Genomic DNA, 17,898 nt, shown 5'->3' on the forward strand with positions numbered 1-17,898 from the left:
CTTCCCTTTCTTTCCTGCTGTGGGTTTTTCTGTCCGTCTTCATCCCCTTGGCCCAGAATCCTTTTCCCTTTCACTCCCTCCTTCCAATTTGAGCCGGGAACACGAGCGATCGCACGGTCCCCGCAGCCACCACTCGCCTGCCCAATCGATCCTACTGTTTAGCCAGCTCTCTCCCTTCGCCTCACCTTAGTTTGTAGGTTTTGTTTTTCGGCGACATGCACGCTTTCCCAAAGAGCCGCGCACGCGCGGCTGCTCAGTGTTCAATCTTCTGCTCTGCTGCAACTTCCTGTTTCCGATTGCGTCAGAGCAGAAGATCGAAACTGAACAGCAGCGGGGACCGGGGGAGTCTCATGGGAGCGCGTGCGGGACCCGGCCTGAGGCCTAATCAGTGTCTGCACCGTACGGCACACCAGGCAACATCTCGCAGCACACTAGTGTGCCGCGGAACAGTGGTTGAAAAACACTGGATTAAAAAGCCTTACATGGCTTCATAAAAGGGGGTGTTAGAGATGAGATGGCTGATGGAAAGTATGACTGAGGTCTACAAAATCCTGAGTGATGTAGGACAGACAAACGTGAATTGACTGTCTACTCTTTCAAAAGTACGAAGATAAGGGGATATTCCTTGAAGTTACATGGTTATACTGTTAAAAACAAATAGAAGAAACTAATTTTTTTCACTCATTCAATAATTAATCTCTGAAACTGGTTGCCACATCATGTGGGCCAGGAAAAGAGGGGAGGGGTGATAATGATAGTGGGCAGAGGAGGAGAACGAAGGGGATATTTAGTAGAAGGAGAGAGTAAGAGCAGTGGCGCACCTAGGATATGTGTCACCCAGGGCCAATCATTTTTAACTCCCCCCCTATAAAAAAAATATATATTTCTAGTAATAACCATGAAATGAAACGTATGGTCAGAAAAGAAACAAGCAGCTAGTATTGCTTTCCCTTCCATAAGCTTTACTCAATTGCCAGCCCCAATCTTGAGAAAAAAATTATCAGGTTTCATGACCATTCCCCACCTTTTCCTTTTCTTGTTTGAGTCCTGCTTGCCTGCAGACTTCAGGCCGCCAGCAGCATCAGTAAGTAGAAGATGCTGCTTTCAGGGGCCCCCGGAAGCTTTCTCTCTTTGCTTCAGCTTTCTTTCCCCGCAGAGGCAGGACGTTCCAGAGGGATAGCTTCCAGGCCACCAATTACAGTGTCTTCAACTAACTGACACTGCTGGCGGCCCAGTCTACAGGCTGGTGCTGATGGCTAAAGCATTGGAGAACTTAAGGGATCGAAGGAGCACACCCCTAGGAGCTGCACTCAAAGCAGACCCCTCCCCCCACCTTGGCACGCCACTGCCTGAGAAAAGGGATTTTGGTCTCCAAAAGTTAATAAAAAATGTAATAAAATTAGTCCAATAAAAATATTACCTTATTTCCATTTTCTGTTTATAAATGTTTATCAATACAGCTACAATACTTTATTCTACTGCTTTATTCTAAACTAAAGCAACAACAACAAAAAAATATTTTTTCTACTTTTTGTCTTTTCTGGTTTCTGGTTTCCTCATCTTCTCTTCACTCTCCATTCCATCCAGCGTCTGCCCTCTTTCTCTGTCCCTTCCATTTTTCTCTTTCTGCCTCTACTCCCTCTCCCATGCTCTGACATCTCTCTCTTCTCCTTTCCTTCCCTTCTTCCTACTCTTAACTCATCCCATGGTCTGGCATCTGATTCCCTTTCCTCCATGCCCGGGGATCCCTCTCCTCTCTTCTTCTTCCATCTCTCCCACTCCCTCTATGCTTTGGCATCTCTTTTCCTTCCTTTCCCTCCCTTCCCAATGGTCTGGAAACTCAGTTTACATTCCTCCCCCATCACTGGCATCTCTCTCCTCTCCTTCCCTTCTATCTCTCCCTTCCCTCCATGCTCTGACATTTCCTCTCCTTCCTTTCGCTCCTTTTCTCTTCTCAAATGGTCTGGTATTTCTGTCTCCTTCCCTTCCCTCCCCCCATGCCCTGGCATCTCTCTCCTCCCATTTCATCTCTCTCTCATTCACCCCCTCAATGCCATGGCATTTCTTCTCTTTCCTTTCCCTCCCTCCCTTCCCCATGATCTGGCATCACTTTCTCCTCTCCTCTCCCTTCCAGTCCTTCTCCTTTACCCCCAATTGGATGGCTTTCTTCCTTTCCCCTCTCTCTTTTCAATTGGGTACACAGCACAGCATTTCTCTAACCCCCCCCCACACACACACACACACACACACACATATACACACACACAATGGGTACCTTTATTTCTTTCATTGTTGGCAGCCTTCACAACTCGCTGCTCTATTGGCGTCAGGCTTTATTCTCTGCTGGGTCCCGCCAACTTCCTGCTTCCATGAAGGCAGGACCCAGCAGAAAGGAAGGCCCACACCGAGAAAGCAGTGAGTTGTAAAGACTCAGTGTGCCGCTGCTGGAAGGGGAAGTTCCAGGACCATGATGCTGATCCTGGGAGCACCCCCTTATGGTCTGCACCTGGGGCATACCGCATCCCTTTGGTATGCCACTGAGTAAATGGGATGTTGTGTTATAGTCACCACTAATAAAGGAGGGGGCATTGTGCCAAAACTATTACCACCAATTAAAGTGCTAATTTCAATTTTTGCAGAAGGCACTAGAGTCAGTGCTAACTCAGTTCCCCAAGTCAACCACTTACTCTGTGACAGCTATAGTTTTAGGAGGTAGGTTAGCACATAATGGGTTCAAATGAATGCATGCCTCTCAGTTCACTGATTTCCTGCTCTGCAATGGATCTTTGGGATTTTCATTCTGAGGCCAGGAAGCGCAACATGCAAATGTGGCCCTAGAGGCTGTGGAATAACTGATTGATGAGTTTCCAAGGTTTGTGCATGTAGGAGCAACTCATAGTGCCTTTGTGAATGTGTAACTTCTATCATATTTCAGTCTGTAAGTTCTATATATGAATGTTGTCTGGGGCTCTGGAAAAGGGCCCCTTGCCAGGAAAGGTGGAGATAAAAATTTTGAAATGTGCAGTGAATCTGCTTATGAGCCTAGCCTGCAGGGGAAGGGGTGCTGACAAAGGCAGATTGAGAGGGAACATAATGGGGGGAGGAAATTGTAGAGGCAAGGCAAGTCAGGACAGTAGGAAGTATAGAATGTGGGTGTGGAGTAGGTACAGGGGGAATATTAAGCATCCTACCCCAATCAAATTGCACTGGAGAAATAAGTGAGAGAAAAATAGAAAATGAAAGGAAGAAGAAAACATTAAGGCTGGGAGGAACTGAGAAAGAAATGGGGATGATCTAAGAGAAAAGAAAGAATATGGAATGCATAGGTTAGGTAGGGAAGAGAAACTATTGAGGACTGGCTGAGGGGGAGAATATAGGTTGAATAGAAGGGCCAGGGTAGATTGGACGGCATAGTGTGAGTGTGGTGTAGATGGACTGGGGGTAAGATGGTAAACTATGGTGATGAGTTGGAATTGGGGAGGAAGAGAGACTGGTGGGACTTGCAGTACTACCCCTAATATTTCTTTTACCCACAAGTCCTCCCTGCGGGTGCACCACCTACTGTACTTTTCATTTAAAGACCACCTGACCCACTGTGTTCTTGAAAAGTTATGTTCATTTTGAAAAGTTGCCTCCTATGATTTTCATTGTGTTTATCCCAGCAGCTTCACTGTTGGAAATGTTTCTTGTAGCTCCTTTTAAGAATCATAAGAACATAAGAACTTAAGAATAGCTCCTGTGTTATTTGCCTATTGCAGCGTACAATGATAAGATCGTCGCCTTCCTACGCCAGCCAAATATTTTTGAGATGCTACAAGAGCGTCAGTCAAGCTTGGCCCGAAATCATGCACTCAGGTACCACTAAATGTCCAGTCATCATTGTCCAAGTATGATTTAATGCCTCCCAAACACACATAGTCTCTCCTAAACTTGGAATGCAGGAGAAAAATTTGCTTCCTGTAAAGTGAAAAATGACTCTAATGGACTGAATGCAGTTATTCAACCGAAAATCTCAGGCAGCTGACTGACATCTTCCATCAGAGGAAGTGAATAAGTCATAGTGAAGGGAATTCTGTAGCTAGCTATAGTTTAATTTCTCTTTGTCTCTTTTGTTAAAAATGATTTATTTCATTCTGTACCTAATGCAAAACTCTTTAAAACCAAGCCCTGAGGCAACAAATCTAATTTTACTGATTGTCAAACAGCATTGTGTCCTAGAGAAATATGTGAAATGATTTTGAACTGCAGCACGTTTCTTTCCTCTGTGTGATTTCATGTCTAATTTTTGAGATTTGGGATATTTTTTTCTTATCACTCTTGACTGAACAACAGATTATAAGGTTATAAGGACCAGATGAGCAAATTCTGGTGTCCAAAATGTTGTTACAAAGGTTTTCATCCTGAAAAAATCCTAGAATGCTTGAAACTGGAGCCAGAAAATCTGGAGTGGCTTGCCTATATCTTAGGTTTGCTCTGAACACCGCTCATCTTAAAAGTTCATCTGAGATATTAGGTACTACATAATTTGTGGCATTTACCATATTTTCCGCTGTATAAGACGCACCTAACCATAAGACGTACCTACCTGTAGAAGAGGAAAACCCAAGAAAAAAAATTCCCACTGCCCTGTCCTGTATCCCCTCTGGTGGTCTAGTGGTAGGCCGGGACAGGGTCTTATAGAGCAAAAAAAGACGGTACCGTTTTAAAATCTGTTTTTAAAAATCAGTTCAACCCAATGCCGCCTCCCCTGCAGCACTACAGCCTGGAGGACATTCCAGCCCCATCGTTATACCGAGATCCCACCAAAGTGCTGTTAGGTCACGAGCTCTCCCCTCTCTCCTCACAGAGATTTTTCTCTTGAGGACATTTCCTTTTAACTTTAAAAAAAAAAACTCCCTGATGTCACTAAATCTACTCAAGAGAGGAGGAAATTATTCTTAAGCATGAGGGAAGAAATAACAAAAATGGGAGCGACTTTCTTGTTAAGTTATCCCTATAAATGTGTGATAAAATATGCAGGGAACAAATATGAATATTTTGTACCGGAACAGCTTCGTAGTTTTCTGGATTCTCAAAAAACGATTAAATCAAACTAAATAAATAAGAACTGCTATATAAGATTATGTCGGGATAAATCATGTTATGCCTTTTACCTAATAAGTTGCTTACATGGTTATGAGATCTCCTTATCTTTACTATTATCTTGTTTTTTTGGAGCCGTTTAGTGGTCTAATGAAGAGAGTATATAACCAATTACTGGGGAATATTGCATAATTTAAAATTTTTTACGTTTCCATTAAGTTTATTACTATTCTTTATATTTGCCTTTTTTATAATATGCAATATGTACATTTTATGATTCCTTGTTTATCTATTCCTCTGAATTTCTGTAACAAGAGGATTCTTGTGTTATAAATGTTCAAAATTTATAAATACATTTTTTTTAAAAACCCAATTTATTTTATAGCCTTAAGAACATAAGAATTGCTGCTGCTGGGTCAGACCAGTGGTTCATCGTGCCCAGCAGTCTGCTCACGCGGCGGCCCTTAGGTCAAAGACCAGTGCCCTAACTGAGTTTAGCTTTACCTGCATACGTTCTGGTTCAGCAGGAACTTGTCTAACTTTGACTTGAATCCCTGGAGGGTGTTTTCCCCTAAAACAGCCTCTGGAAGAACATTCCAGAGTTCAACCACTCTTTGGGTGAGGAAGAACTTCCATGCGTTTGTACGGAATCTATCCCCTTTTAACTTTAGAGAGTGCCCTCTCATTCTCTCTACCTTGGAGAGGGTGAACATCCTGTTTTTATCTACTAAGTCTAGTCCCTTCCTTATCTTGCATGTTTTGATCATGTACCCTCTCAGTCTCTTCTTTTCAATGGAGAAGATGCCCAGTTTCTCTAATCTCTCACTGTACGACAATTCCTCCAGCCCCTTAACCATTTTAGTCACTCTTCTCTGGACCCTTTCGAGTAGTATTATGTTCTTTTTCATGTACGGCAACCAGTGCTGGACGCTGTATTCTAGGTGGGGGGCATACCATGGCTCAGTACTGCGGCATGATAACCTTCTCCAATCTGTTCATGATCCCCTTCTTAATCATTCCTAGCATTCTATTTGCCCTTTTCGCCGCCACCGCACATTGTGCGGACGGCTTCATTGACTTGTCTACCAGTACTCCCAAGTCTCTTTCCTGGGGGGTCTCTCCGAGTACTTCACCGGACATCCTGTATTCATGTATAAGATTTTTGTTACTGACATGCATCACCTTAGACTTAGCCATGTTAAACCTCATTTGCCATGTCGCGGCCTGCTATTTTGGAAGAGGCAGGCCTGCAGTCCGGATGGAGTAGGAATCCCTCCGACTGGCCTTGGTGAACATGATAGGGGGAGTGGAGGCCGGGGGTTCATCGGGGGTACGACGGTGGTGGCAGAAGGGAGTGGGCATCATCCTTCTGCTGAGGGGGGTATAGGGAGGTTGCTTTATGGCGGCGGCGGAAGGGAGTGGGCATCTCTCCCACTGCAGGCGGGGTTGCTTGACAGAGGTACTGGGAGGGTGTGAGCATCCCTCCTGCTGATTCTCGATTTGGGTCGGTTTTTTAAAAAATTTGAGGATGTATTCTGTGTATATCCCAATCTCTATCACTAGTAATGGGCACATGCAAAATTAGCGACCCTCTACAACTCTCCACGAACCTCATTTGCATGAATGTTTTGTAAAGAATGATTCGCCTTTTTGAAATCATTACAATACCGGCCGCGACAGCGACCTGTTGGATTTTACTGCAAACATTTGAGAATCTTCTCCTGAGTCTCCAGAAATTAAGCAGGGTATCTGCTGTCCCTACTTTCAGCCTTCCCTACAGATCAACTGATCATCTTGATACCCCTACCTCATCTATTCCCTCCTCTAGTGAAGACTGTATCAGTAATAAGTCAGTTCTGAAATGAGAGCCATACACAGTAGAAGTGTTGTTGCTGTTAGGTGCCATCGATTCGTATTCGAGTCCTAGTGAGTTGATGAATTGCGGATCTAAAAAGAAATCAGTTTTGTGCTAGTCCGGAAAGGTCCTCCAGCGTTATACCCATGGTTGTTTTTAATGTGTCCAGCCAGCTGTTTGCAGGTCGCCCTCTTCGCTTGGTTCCTTCGATCTTCCCAAACATGATGTCCTTCTCCAGTGATCTCTCTCTACTGATGGTGTCCTAAAATAAGACAGTTGTAACTTTATCATTTGGACTTCGAGTGACTTAGCTGGTTTGATCTCTTCCAGAATCAGTTTCTTAGTTCTTCTGGCAGTCCCTTCAATTCCCTTGTGTGTGCTTCCCTATTTCCACCCAAGTATGCGTGACTATCATTTGTTTTAGGGATCTCAATGCCTACACAAACCATCTTCTTCTTTCCCGGAACTCGGGTTAAGAGCCAGATTGAAGTCCCTCCATACTGTGCCACCATAGACACTTCCTTAGCTCTATGTAACTTTTCTCTCAAATCATCAAAGGGATCCCTGGTTTCTATTTGGTGCATACACTCCAACAAAAATCCATTGTGAAACCAACCAGATCCCAATGTCACAATAATATATTGTCCTCATGTGTCCTTTGCTACCTTTAAAAGCCAATTTTAACCAAATTAATGTTTTATCTATTGGCCTCTTCATATTTATAAAATGAAATCCAAGAGGGTTTTATTCAAAATAAATGCCCAATAGTGCAGAAAACTCTTCACCATTTCGCTCAAGAGTTTTCAGCCCATGTTGGACATCCTTGCCAGCTGGAAGTAATCATAAATAGAGAATGACATAGGGACAAATTTTTCCCCATCCCCGCAGGAACTCATTTTCCTGTCCCATCCCGGTAAGTTCTGTCCCTGCGCCATTCCTGCAAGCTCTGTCCTCATCTGCACAAACCTCAAACACTTTAAAATCATAAGTGTTTGAGGCTTGTGTGGTTAAGGCAGAGCTTACAGGAATGGAGCAGGGACAGGGACAAAACTTGCAGCAATGGGACGTGGAAATTGAGTTCCTGCGGGGACAGAGAAAATTTGTCCCCTTGTCATTTTCTAATCATAGACCTTGGAAAAGCTTTTAAAATCTTAACATAAAGCAGTTTAGAACTGATATATATTCTGTAATAAACTGAGGGATTAAACTTATTTATTCAACCTCATCTCTTTCAACATCAGTGTTTCTCAGCCCATCTATGGTGCCTTTAGCCTGTTTTTCAGGATATCTGTAACAGATATGCATGAGATAGATTTACATGCAGGCAAGTACAGTATATCTGTTGTGGTTATCCTGAAAACCAGACCAGCTAGGGGTACCGCAGCAGTGGGATGAGAAATCAAAGCAGATTGCAAAACCTGAATTTCATATTACAATTTATGACATACTGGCATGTGACTAGATCCGAGTCAATATATTTTAGTAGCATGCTTGACTTACTGGCCCTGATGCAGTGGATTTAAATAAGTTTCCACGAAACGCTGGCCACGTTGGCATGGTCTGAAGCAGTTTGCTGGGGATATAGTACTTGAAAGCTAAGTAATCTCAATGGACATTGGATGTTTAAACTAAGTCTCATATAAAGAAATAGTGCATCGACCCACAGAACCTAGATTTTTAGAAAGTTGACATTTTAGAATAAGTTATTTCTAATTAAAAGATTAAAAAATTTTTTTAGGAATTTATTTGGAATAAATTTAAAATCTTTGTAGTTAAGGTAAGGGACTGGAAGGTTGCCGATGATTAGAGCTAAGGAGCCGGAAAACGTACGCAGACATGTACGGTCAGAGTCTATGACTTGCGTAGGCTCGATTACTGAGGCCCTTCCAGTTAGTTAATGATATTCGTTGCACTCTTTCATACCTAGTGGGAAGTTAGGGGTCTTTATTATTGTGAATATTATTCTCACTAAGGGATTCGAGTATAGTGTGTATACTGGCATGTGAACCAGGAACCCTGGGAGCATTTGTATTCAAATCTTTTGGTGCTCTTTTTTTGCAGGGAGAAGATTCATTATATTAGAACAGAAGGCACTTACGGGCTTGAAAAGCTTTCTTGTGATGCAGATTTGGTAATACTATTGAGGTATTTATCTATTTGTGATGCTTTTATGACTAAAACCAGGATGTAACACATTTTCAGTGCATGCCAGGAGTTATACTGTATTGCACTGCTGGAATTGGTGACTTTACTGTTATTGTATGTTACACATTTTCTTATATTGCATTCAGTTAGTACGGTTTCTTTCTGACAATGCTTGTGTTGACTGATGATGATTTTGGGGATTAGTCATATACTGTAGAGGTAGGGTTGCCAAATTTCCCACAAATACACATCTTCATTAACTAGCAATGCCTATATCTATAGATACAGTATAAATCAAAGAAAACAACCTCAAGCAAGGATTTTAGTTCAATCTCATATGCCTGACATGGCTATGTTTTACCAGGAGATTGTGTCAAAGGCAAACCTGGAGAAGTAAAATCAAAAAGCATGTCTCTCCATATATATATTTATTTATTTATTTATTTAAAACACTTATAGCATATCAGACATCTAGGCGGATAACAACAATACGTACTTAATTAAAACAAAACATGGCAGATCATTCTAAAATAACAACATACAGCAAAGAGCCTTAAACCTAGATCTTAAAAATAATTAAAGCCAAGCAATTACAAGATTACAAATTGGCCAAATTTGAAAAGGCAAGTTGAAAAAAAATAGGCTTTCAGACTTTTTCAAAATGCCAGGAAATCAGAAATCAAACGGATGGAATCTGAAACCGAGTTTCATAGTAAAGGTCCAGCTACTTGGAACACACATGATTGATTTACGACTTTAGCCACAGAACGAATTGTGGAAACAACCAAGAAATCTGTTTTGTGATCTCAAAGAACGAGAGGGTATATATGTGGGAATTTCACGCCAATTTTCAAAAAAGGATCGAGAGGAGAACCGGGCAACTACAGACCTGTGAGCCTTACGTCTGTCCCTGGAAAGATGGTTGAAGCACTGATTAAAGATAGCATAGTCCGGCACTTGGATACACACGACCTGATGAAAGCCAGTCAACATGGCTTCAGGAAGGGGAAATCATGTTTGATGAATTTACTTCAATTTTTTGAGACCGTAAACGAACAAATTGATAGTGGAGAACCGGTGGACATAATATACTTAGACTTCCAGAAAGCATTCGACAAATATGCATGAGATAGATTTGCATCTCAAGGAGGCAGTGCATGCAAATCCATCTCATACATATTCATTGTGGATATCCTGAAAATCTGGCTCCGGCTCTCGAGGAACGGAATTGCCTACCCCTGTACTAGAGAGAGGAGTGCTTTCTGATTTTACTTCTCTAGTTTTGCCTTTGCTGCAGCCTCCTGGCGAAATGTGGCCACATTAGACATGAGATTTTGTGAATTAAAATTCTCTTCTTGTTGGTCTGTTGTTTGTTTTGTTGTATTTGCATAACAGAACTTTTGCCTCTCTTGTGTTCAGAGAAAAGGTAGTCATTTTGGGATTGTTGTTTTTTTTTTTTTGCTTTGCATGGAATGATCTATATTTGATTTCATCCTCTTGCAATAAAGGATCCTCTTTGTTTACTCTGTGCATTTTTGCATTTTTTACCCCCTTCTTTACAAAACCGCGCTAGCGTTTTTAGTGCCGGCCACCGAGGTAATAACTCCGACACTCATAGAATTCCTATGAGCATCCAAGCTGTTACTGCTGCGGCCGGCACTAAAAACACTAGTGCGGCTTTGTAAAGGAGAGGGTTAATTCTGTCACTGTTTTTCACCCTGCCACCTCTACTAGAGACCAACATCCAGGACTGACAAAAAAAACTAGAAGTGACATTATCACAGCAACTGTTTGAGATGTGACACTAGTTTGATAAAGAGGGTGATTTTCAAAAGAAGTTCTGTGCTTAAGGAAAGGTTTCACATGCAGAAATAGGATTTTATGAACTTGCCCTCCTTATATTTGGAAAAAATTTACCTACATGCAGCCCATACTTACCCCAGGGGCGGCGGTACACATTTTTGGTTTGAGGGGCCAAATGCATCTAACTGTAGCCTCTCCCTTCAAGCTCTCTAGTTGCTGATGCTATGTTGGACAAAATGTTCATGGGGCCATGACCCCTATGATCCACCTCATTCCATTACCTATGACATAAAATAATTTAACTTGATTGGGGAGCAATTATAAGTTATGCGTAGAATTTATAAGATGCACACACTTGTGTAATGAGCTGATAGATTTGTATATTCTAAAGACTAAATATAGATATTCCTTCAGTTGATTTGGAAAATAAAAGTAGGTGTGTACTTTTGTTTTGAAAATTACTAATGTATAGTACCCACATGCAGAAATGTATGTGAACAGAGCTGGCTCTCCCTATAGACTAGATCAGGAATCTCAAAGTCCCTCCTTGAGGGCCGCAATCCAATCGGGTTTTCAGGATTTCCCCAATGAATATGCATGAGATATATGTGCATGCACTGCTTTCAATGCATATTCATTGGGGAAATCCTGAAAACCCGATTGGATTGCGGCCCTCAAGGAGGGACTTTGAGATCCGTGGACTAGGTGAACATTGGCTCAAGGCGCCAAGATTCAAAGTGCTGAAGGCCTGGCTCATCTTGTCCTCTGCTCCCCTCCACTCTGTACTCCCTTCAGTTACCCATCTTCCTTCCCCATCCCCCCCTCTCTATGATCCAGCTGTTCCCCCTCTCTCAAGCCCTATCAGGCCCCGTAATCCAGCAGCACCCTCCACCCTCCCTCTACCTTTAAGGGCTTCTCATCTGTAGCAGCTGCAGACAGCCTGCGTGATGCATTTAAGGCTCACTGTGCTGTACCCAAAGCTATCCCTTTGTCAAGTCCCACCCCTTCTGATGTAATTTCCTGTTTCCACAGGAGCTGACCACGGCAAAGGGAGAGCTCTGAGTATAGCACAGGCAGCCTTAGATGCATCACTAGGGTTGTCTGCCACCAATGCAGATGAGAAACCCTTGTTTAAAGGTAGATGGAGACTGGAGGGAGCTACCAGACTGCAAGGGCTGGTGGGGGACTTGAGAGAGGGGGCACCGCCAGATGGGGAGGTGAGAGAGAGGGAAGCTTGTGGATCCTGGGCGGGGGGGTTGTTGAGAGAGATGAAAATGCTGGATTGTAAGGTATGAAAGGGGGAGAAGTTTGAGAGAGAAGGTAGCTTCTGATTGTGGGGGTGTTTCAGAAAGGGGGGAGCAGCGGGATCGCAGGAACTGAGGAAGGTTGAGAGAGGGGAGCTGTTGGATTACAGGGGCTGGGGAGAGTTGAGAGAAGGGGATCTGCTGGATCACAAGTGCTGGGGAGTTTGAGAAAGAGGAGAGCTGCTGGATTAGAGGTGCTGGAAACAGGAGTAAGAGAGATAGGGGATGTTGGGCCTGGAAGGGAGAGGGAGGGGTCAGAGGGAGAGCTAGTAAGAGAAGAAAGACACTAGATGTAGGAAAGTGAGGTAGAAAGATGATGGACATGAGGATGGGGCAAGGAGTTAGTTATTGAATTGAGACAGATGGGGAAAGGTGGCTAGGATGAGGGAAAGAATGAAGCTCTATGCAGATCTAGTAAAAAGAGGGAGACATTAAGAAATGGATGATAAAGAGGAGTGAAATCTTAATTGATAGAAAGAGAAAACTAAATGGAGGCAAGCTAAGAGGTAGAGATCAATGTCCAAGATGGTTGTAGGAGAGAAAGTGAGGAAGATTCAAAGGGAGAGAAGAAATATCAGATGGACTGGAGATCTTAGAAGAAGAGTTAAAAGAAGATGGAGAAAAGCATAAATCAGAGTCTTAGGGCTCCTTTTACGAAGGCGCATTAGGGAATAGTGGAATAGCGCGCGCTAAAATGCTGCGCACGCTAGCCACTACAGCCTTCTCTTGAGCAGGCAGTAGTTTTTCGGCTAGCACGTGCTATAATGCACGCTAATCAGGTGCGTATGCTATAACCCAGGGGTCCCCAAAGTCCCTCCTTGAGGGCCGAATCCAGTCAGGTTTTCAGGATTTCCCCAATGAATATGCAATGAAAGCAGTGCATGCACATAGATCTCATACATATTCATTGGGGAAATCCTGAAAACCCGACTGGATTTGGCCCTCAAGGAGGGACTTTGGGGAACCCTGCTATAACCGTTAGTGCACCTTCGTAAAAGGAGCCCTTAGACCAACATGATAAGAAAAATAAAATGTCCAGACAATAGGTAGAATTTTTTTTTTCATCTAGTGATTTGAATATGTTAATTTCAAAAATTTACATCTGCTAACTTTATATTTTCCACAGTGCTGGGGTAGTTACATCTCCTATTTCTCTGGTGTTGTACTGCTTACAGAGGATTCTTGGGGGATTCAGTTTAATTTTTGTTTATACTATATTTCTATTTTTAATTTGTGGGCAAATATTCTGTAATCTGACAGTGTGCAACTGAGCCCAGATATTCTGTTAGCAATAGGATTCTGTGTAGAGAGGTTTAGTTTTCCCAGTTGGTATATTGATGATCTAGAGCAGAATATGGTCAATCTGTAGCCCTTAAGCCGAATGCAGCCTGTGAGACACAGAAAATGTCAACCAGAGTTTTGATTATTTTAAATACTGTATTTCACAAATGTTTTCAAATAGCCACTCTAACAGTCTGTCTCTGTTGTTTTTATTGAATTTTTTTCATATTGAACTTTATAATTCTAGAAGGTCTATGGAGCTCTGTGCATTTCCAGTTTGCTAGGGATACTGATATTCATGCAGCCCTCTGTGTATAAAGGTTGCCTACCTCTGTTCTAGAGCCTTCTTCAAAATGGTGCCACTGACCCCTAGTGGCAGTTTTGGAGTACTACTGCTAGGGGGTTTAAGCTGCCATATAAGGGCTTTTTTCTTTTATGTGACATCTTGAACTAGTGACAAAACAAAAAAATTGGCAAAGACTTCAAATCCCCTTTCAAGGCCGACATGGCACTCAATCAAAAGATTGTTTAATAAAAGGACAAATCAGTATGGGCCAAAAAGTTGAATAATAAATATACAATACAGTGGTGCCTCGCATAACGAACGCCTCGCACAACGAACGCTGCACACAACGAACTTCATGTCTTGATTCACACAACGAACTTCGTTTCACACAACGAACTTCACACAACGAACTTCGTTTCACACAACGAACTTCGTTTCACACAACGAAGTCGCCCGAGCTGCCGATGTATTGCATCCTTCCGCGCAGGCACTGCAGGCAGTCGTTAGTCACTGCGCTTAACTGCCCTCTCTCACTGTATACAGTCGTCCTTTTAAGATAAACTCAATATTTTTTATATATCATGGCTTCTAAAAAAAGCAGGAAGGTGATTTCTCTTGAAATGAAACGGGAAATAATTAGAAGGAGTGAATGTGGGGTAAAACAGTGTGACCTCGTCAAAGAGTTTGGCCTCAGCAAGACCACCATTTTCACCATTTTGACAAATTTATCTTTTTTTATGTCATCTTAGCATATTTTATGCTGCAGAACTAATTATTTTTTTTAACATGTATTGTTATGGGAAAACGCGTTTCACATAACGAACTTTTCGCATAACAAACTTGCTCCTGGAACGAATTAAGTTCGTTGTGTGAGGCACCACTGTACTTTTACAGCCCCAGGCAGGAAACTCATAGGTGACCAGCACCAGGTTAATAACCTAAATAAGTCCTGTCCCGTACATCATCTAGTCCTGTGCAAAAATGCATGCAAACTGCTAGGGAAACACTTCAATCAGTACTGAAAGGGGAAAGAAGGGAAAAAGACAGTTCAAATACCCATCCCCAAGTGAAAAATAATTCAAAAATCAAAAAACTATCATATAATTATCAATTTCCACAAAAAAACATAATATTCAAATAATGTTAGTCAAAAAACTTATCTGAAACACAGAAGATTCTTGTCACAATTCAGAGCACAGGGGGTTCCTGTCATGGCTCAAGAAAAACTTCCTCAGGAGCTGAGACGCTGGAAGTAAGTCCCACAAAAAATATCATTTAAAGATGTCGAGAGGAAAATAATACACTCCCACATCAAACTCTTGCCCCGATCAAAAAATTAGAACTGTGACAGAGGTAAAACACAATGGCGACTAGAGAATTTGAAGACGCCCTAGAGATCCCGTGTTGACAACGTACTATATGTCACAACGTAACATGACGTCAAAACAGAATACATATGGATTCTGGGGGAAAACAAAATGTAATATAATATAAACTATCAGAAAAGAAAAAAATGAGTAAAACAGCTGGTAAATAAAAATAAACAAGAATAAATGAGTGGAAAATAAAAATCACAGGAACAAACCAGAAAGACAACAAAGGGGGTTCCATTGTGGTCCAAAATAGGATTCAATATGAGGGTGAGGTCCTAAGTTGATTGTGCGATATTAACAACTACATTCCCTTGTCAAGTGACTCTTTGAAGGATCTTCAAGATACTATCTTTCAATTGGTTCAACAAGCCTGTTCTTAAGGCATAATCACCAGAGCAGTTGGTTTCTCCAACTACCTCATCCCAGAACTCCTGTTTTTTATACTTTACCCCAAATTCATAAGTCTCTAATCTCCCCTCCCGGGAGACCCATTGTTTCTTTAAAAAATACCATTTTGGAACTGCTATCCCAGTTTTTGGATTATTTCTCCAACCTTTCATGAGCAAGGCCAGGTTTTTCATAAAAGATGCTACTGACTTTTTTGTAAACTCCAGGATCTTCACGAAGACATTTTTACTGCGGAAGTCCATCTTGATGTGGTTGCGCTCTACATGAGCATCCCTCAAGAAGAGGCCCTTAAGGTGGTGGAACAGACTCTCCACTCTCGTCAGCCCCCTGTTAGAGTGATCACTACTTTTCTTATGCACCTTACAAATTTGGTTCAATACGTCTTTTTATCAGCAATGCCAGGAGTTAGCTATGGGGACAACAGCTGCCCCCAGCATTGCCAACCTATTTTTGTCAAACTTTGAAGAAGATCATCTTTATTCTAATGAACGCTTCAAGCACCTCGAGTGCTGGATGGGCTTCATTGATGATATCTTTTTTGTTTGGTCTTCCACTCAAGAACATCTAACAGCCTTCGTAGTCTGAATTAATTCTATAACTCCTTGCTTACGTTTACTGTAACTAGTAGTCAACGTTCCATCACATTTCTTGACACCACGGTGTTTCTAGAGAGGGGTAGGATACAAACCAGAGTTCATCACAAACCTACCGCAAGAAACTATTTTATGTCTTTTTCCAGCTGTTATCCTAGACTTTTAAAATCTGCTGTACCCACTGGCCAGTTTTTACGGGCCAGAAGAATATGTACTACTGAAGCAGATTTTAAAAGAGAGGCGAAATTGCTAAAAGAAAAATTTCTGACTCAATGTTATCCTCAGTCGGTTATACATAAAGCCTATTTAAGAGCTTGGCATGCAAATAGAGATCTTTTGTTAACCAAAAGGACTAAAGAACTTTCTTCAAACCATGTTTGTGTACTTTCACATTCTACCCGATCTTTTGTAGTTGCTCAGAGCATACAAACCCACTGGCACGCACTCCAGGTTCATCAAGTATTTTAGGATAACCCCTGCATTGCTTTTTCTGAACATTTGGTATCTTCTGACTTTAGACCTACAGTAAACATGATCATCAACTGAGAAGGGGGTATCATTCTCCCTGTGGTCGTTGTTCTCATTGTGACACCTCATGTGTTGGCACTCATTAGGTCCATCCTACTACAGGGAGGTCTTACAAATTGAATACCGAAACTTCTTGTGGGTCTACCTTTGTGGTTTACGCCATCACCTGCCCTTATGGTTTAATTTATGTGGGCTGTACATCTAGAGCCATTAAAACCAGATTGACAAAACATCAGAGCTGTCTGAATACTGAGAAACATACGACTCCTATGATTTCCCATAATATACAACATCATCACAAATTTGCTGACCTTAGGTGATATGTTTTGGAACGAATACCTGTCCTTTATGAGGGAGACAAAATGTCCCGTTTGTTGATTAGAAAAAACTTTTGGATTTTCTATTTGAAATCCCATTCTCCAGTGGGATTGAATGAAAACATGGACAAATAAGAACATAAGAATTGCCTCTGTCGGGTCAAACCGGAGGTCCATCGTGCCCGGCAGTCCGCTCACGCGGTGGCCCCTCAGGTCCAGGACCTGATAGTGCTCCTACCCTAAAACTCACATACGCTTTTCGCTTTTGTCCTGTAGAGTAACCTTCTATCTATACCCTGCAATCCCCTTCGCTTCCAGGAAGTCATCCAGTTCCTTTTTGAAACCCAGTATTGTACTCTGTTCTATTACCTCCTTTGGAAGTGTGTTCCAGGTGTCCACCACCCTCCTTGCATTCGTTTTGAATCTGTCCCCTCTCAGTTTTTCTGAATGACCTCTTGTTTTTGTTGTCCCCGCTAGTCTGAAGAATCTGTCCCTCTCCACCCTCTCTATGCCTTTCATGATTTTATATGTCTGTATCATGTCTCCTCTCAGTCTCCGCTTTTCCAGGGTAAAGAGCCCCAGTTTGTCTAACCTTTCGGCATATGAAAAGTTCTCCATTCCTTTTATCATCCTAGTTGCTCTCCTCTGGACCCTCTCAAGTATCGCCATGTCTTTCTGGCCATGTTTTACTGGCTGATCTGGATCAGAATGAGTATCTTGTGGTTTTCCTTGTTTGTTCCTATGATTTTTACTTTCCACTCATTTATTCTTGTTTATTATCATTTACCAGCTGTTTTACTCATTTTTTTCTTTTCTGATATTTTATATTATATTATATTTTGTTTTTTACCCCGGGATCCATACGCATTGTTTTGATGTCACATTACGTCGTGACGTATAGTGCACTGCCAACGCAGGCTCTC

General features: G+C 42.1%; 1 protein-coding gene across 1 annotated transcript in view; it reads left to right on the forward strand.

Moving 5' to 3' along the window:
- HECW1 (HECT, C2 and WW domain containing E3 ubiquitin protein ligase 1) overlaps nucleotides 1–17,898 on the forward strand; it is a 318,284-nt gene that overhangs the window by 207,340 nt on the left and 93,046 nt on the right. The window contains exons 16-17 of the mRNA XM_033932848.1: nucleotides 3,759–3,855; nucleotides 8,999–9,082. Of these exons, the coding sequence (XP_033788739.1) occupies nucleotides 3,759–3,855; nucleotides 8,999–9,082 (181 nt within the window). The remainder of the gene's footprint in view (nucleotides 1–3,758; nucleotides 3,856–8,998; nucleotides 9,083–17,898) is intronic.

Source organism: Geotrypetes seraphini, chromosome 2 (genome assembly GCF_902459505.1).
Source record: "Geotrypetes seraphini chromosome 2, aGeoSer1.1, whole genome shotgun sequence".
NCBI lineage: Eukaryota > Metazoa > Chordata > Amphibia > Gymnophiona > Dermophiidae > Geotrypetes > Geotrypetes seraphini.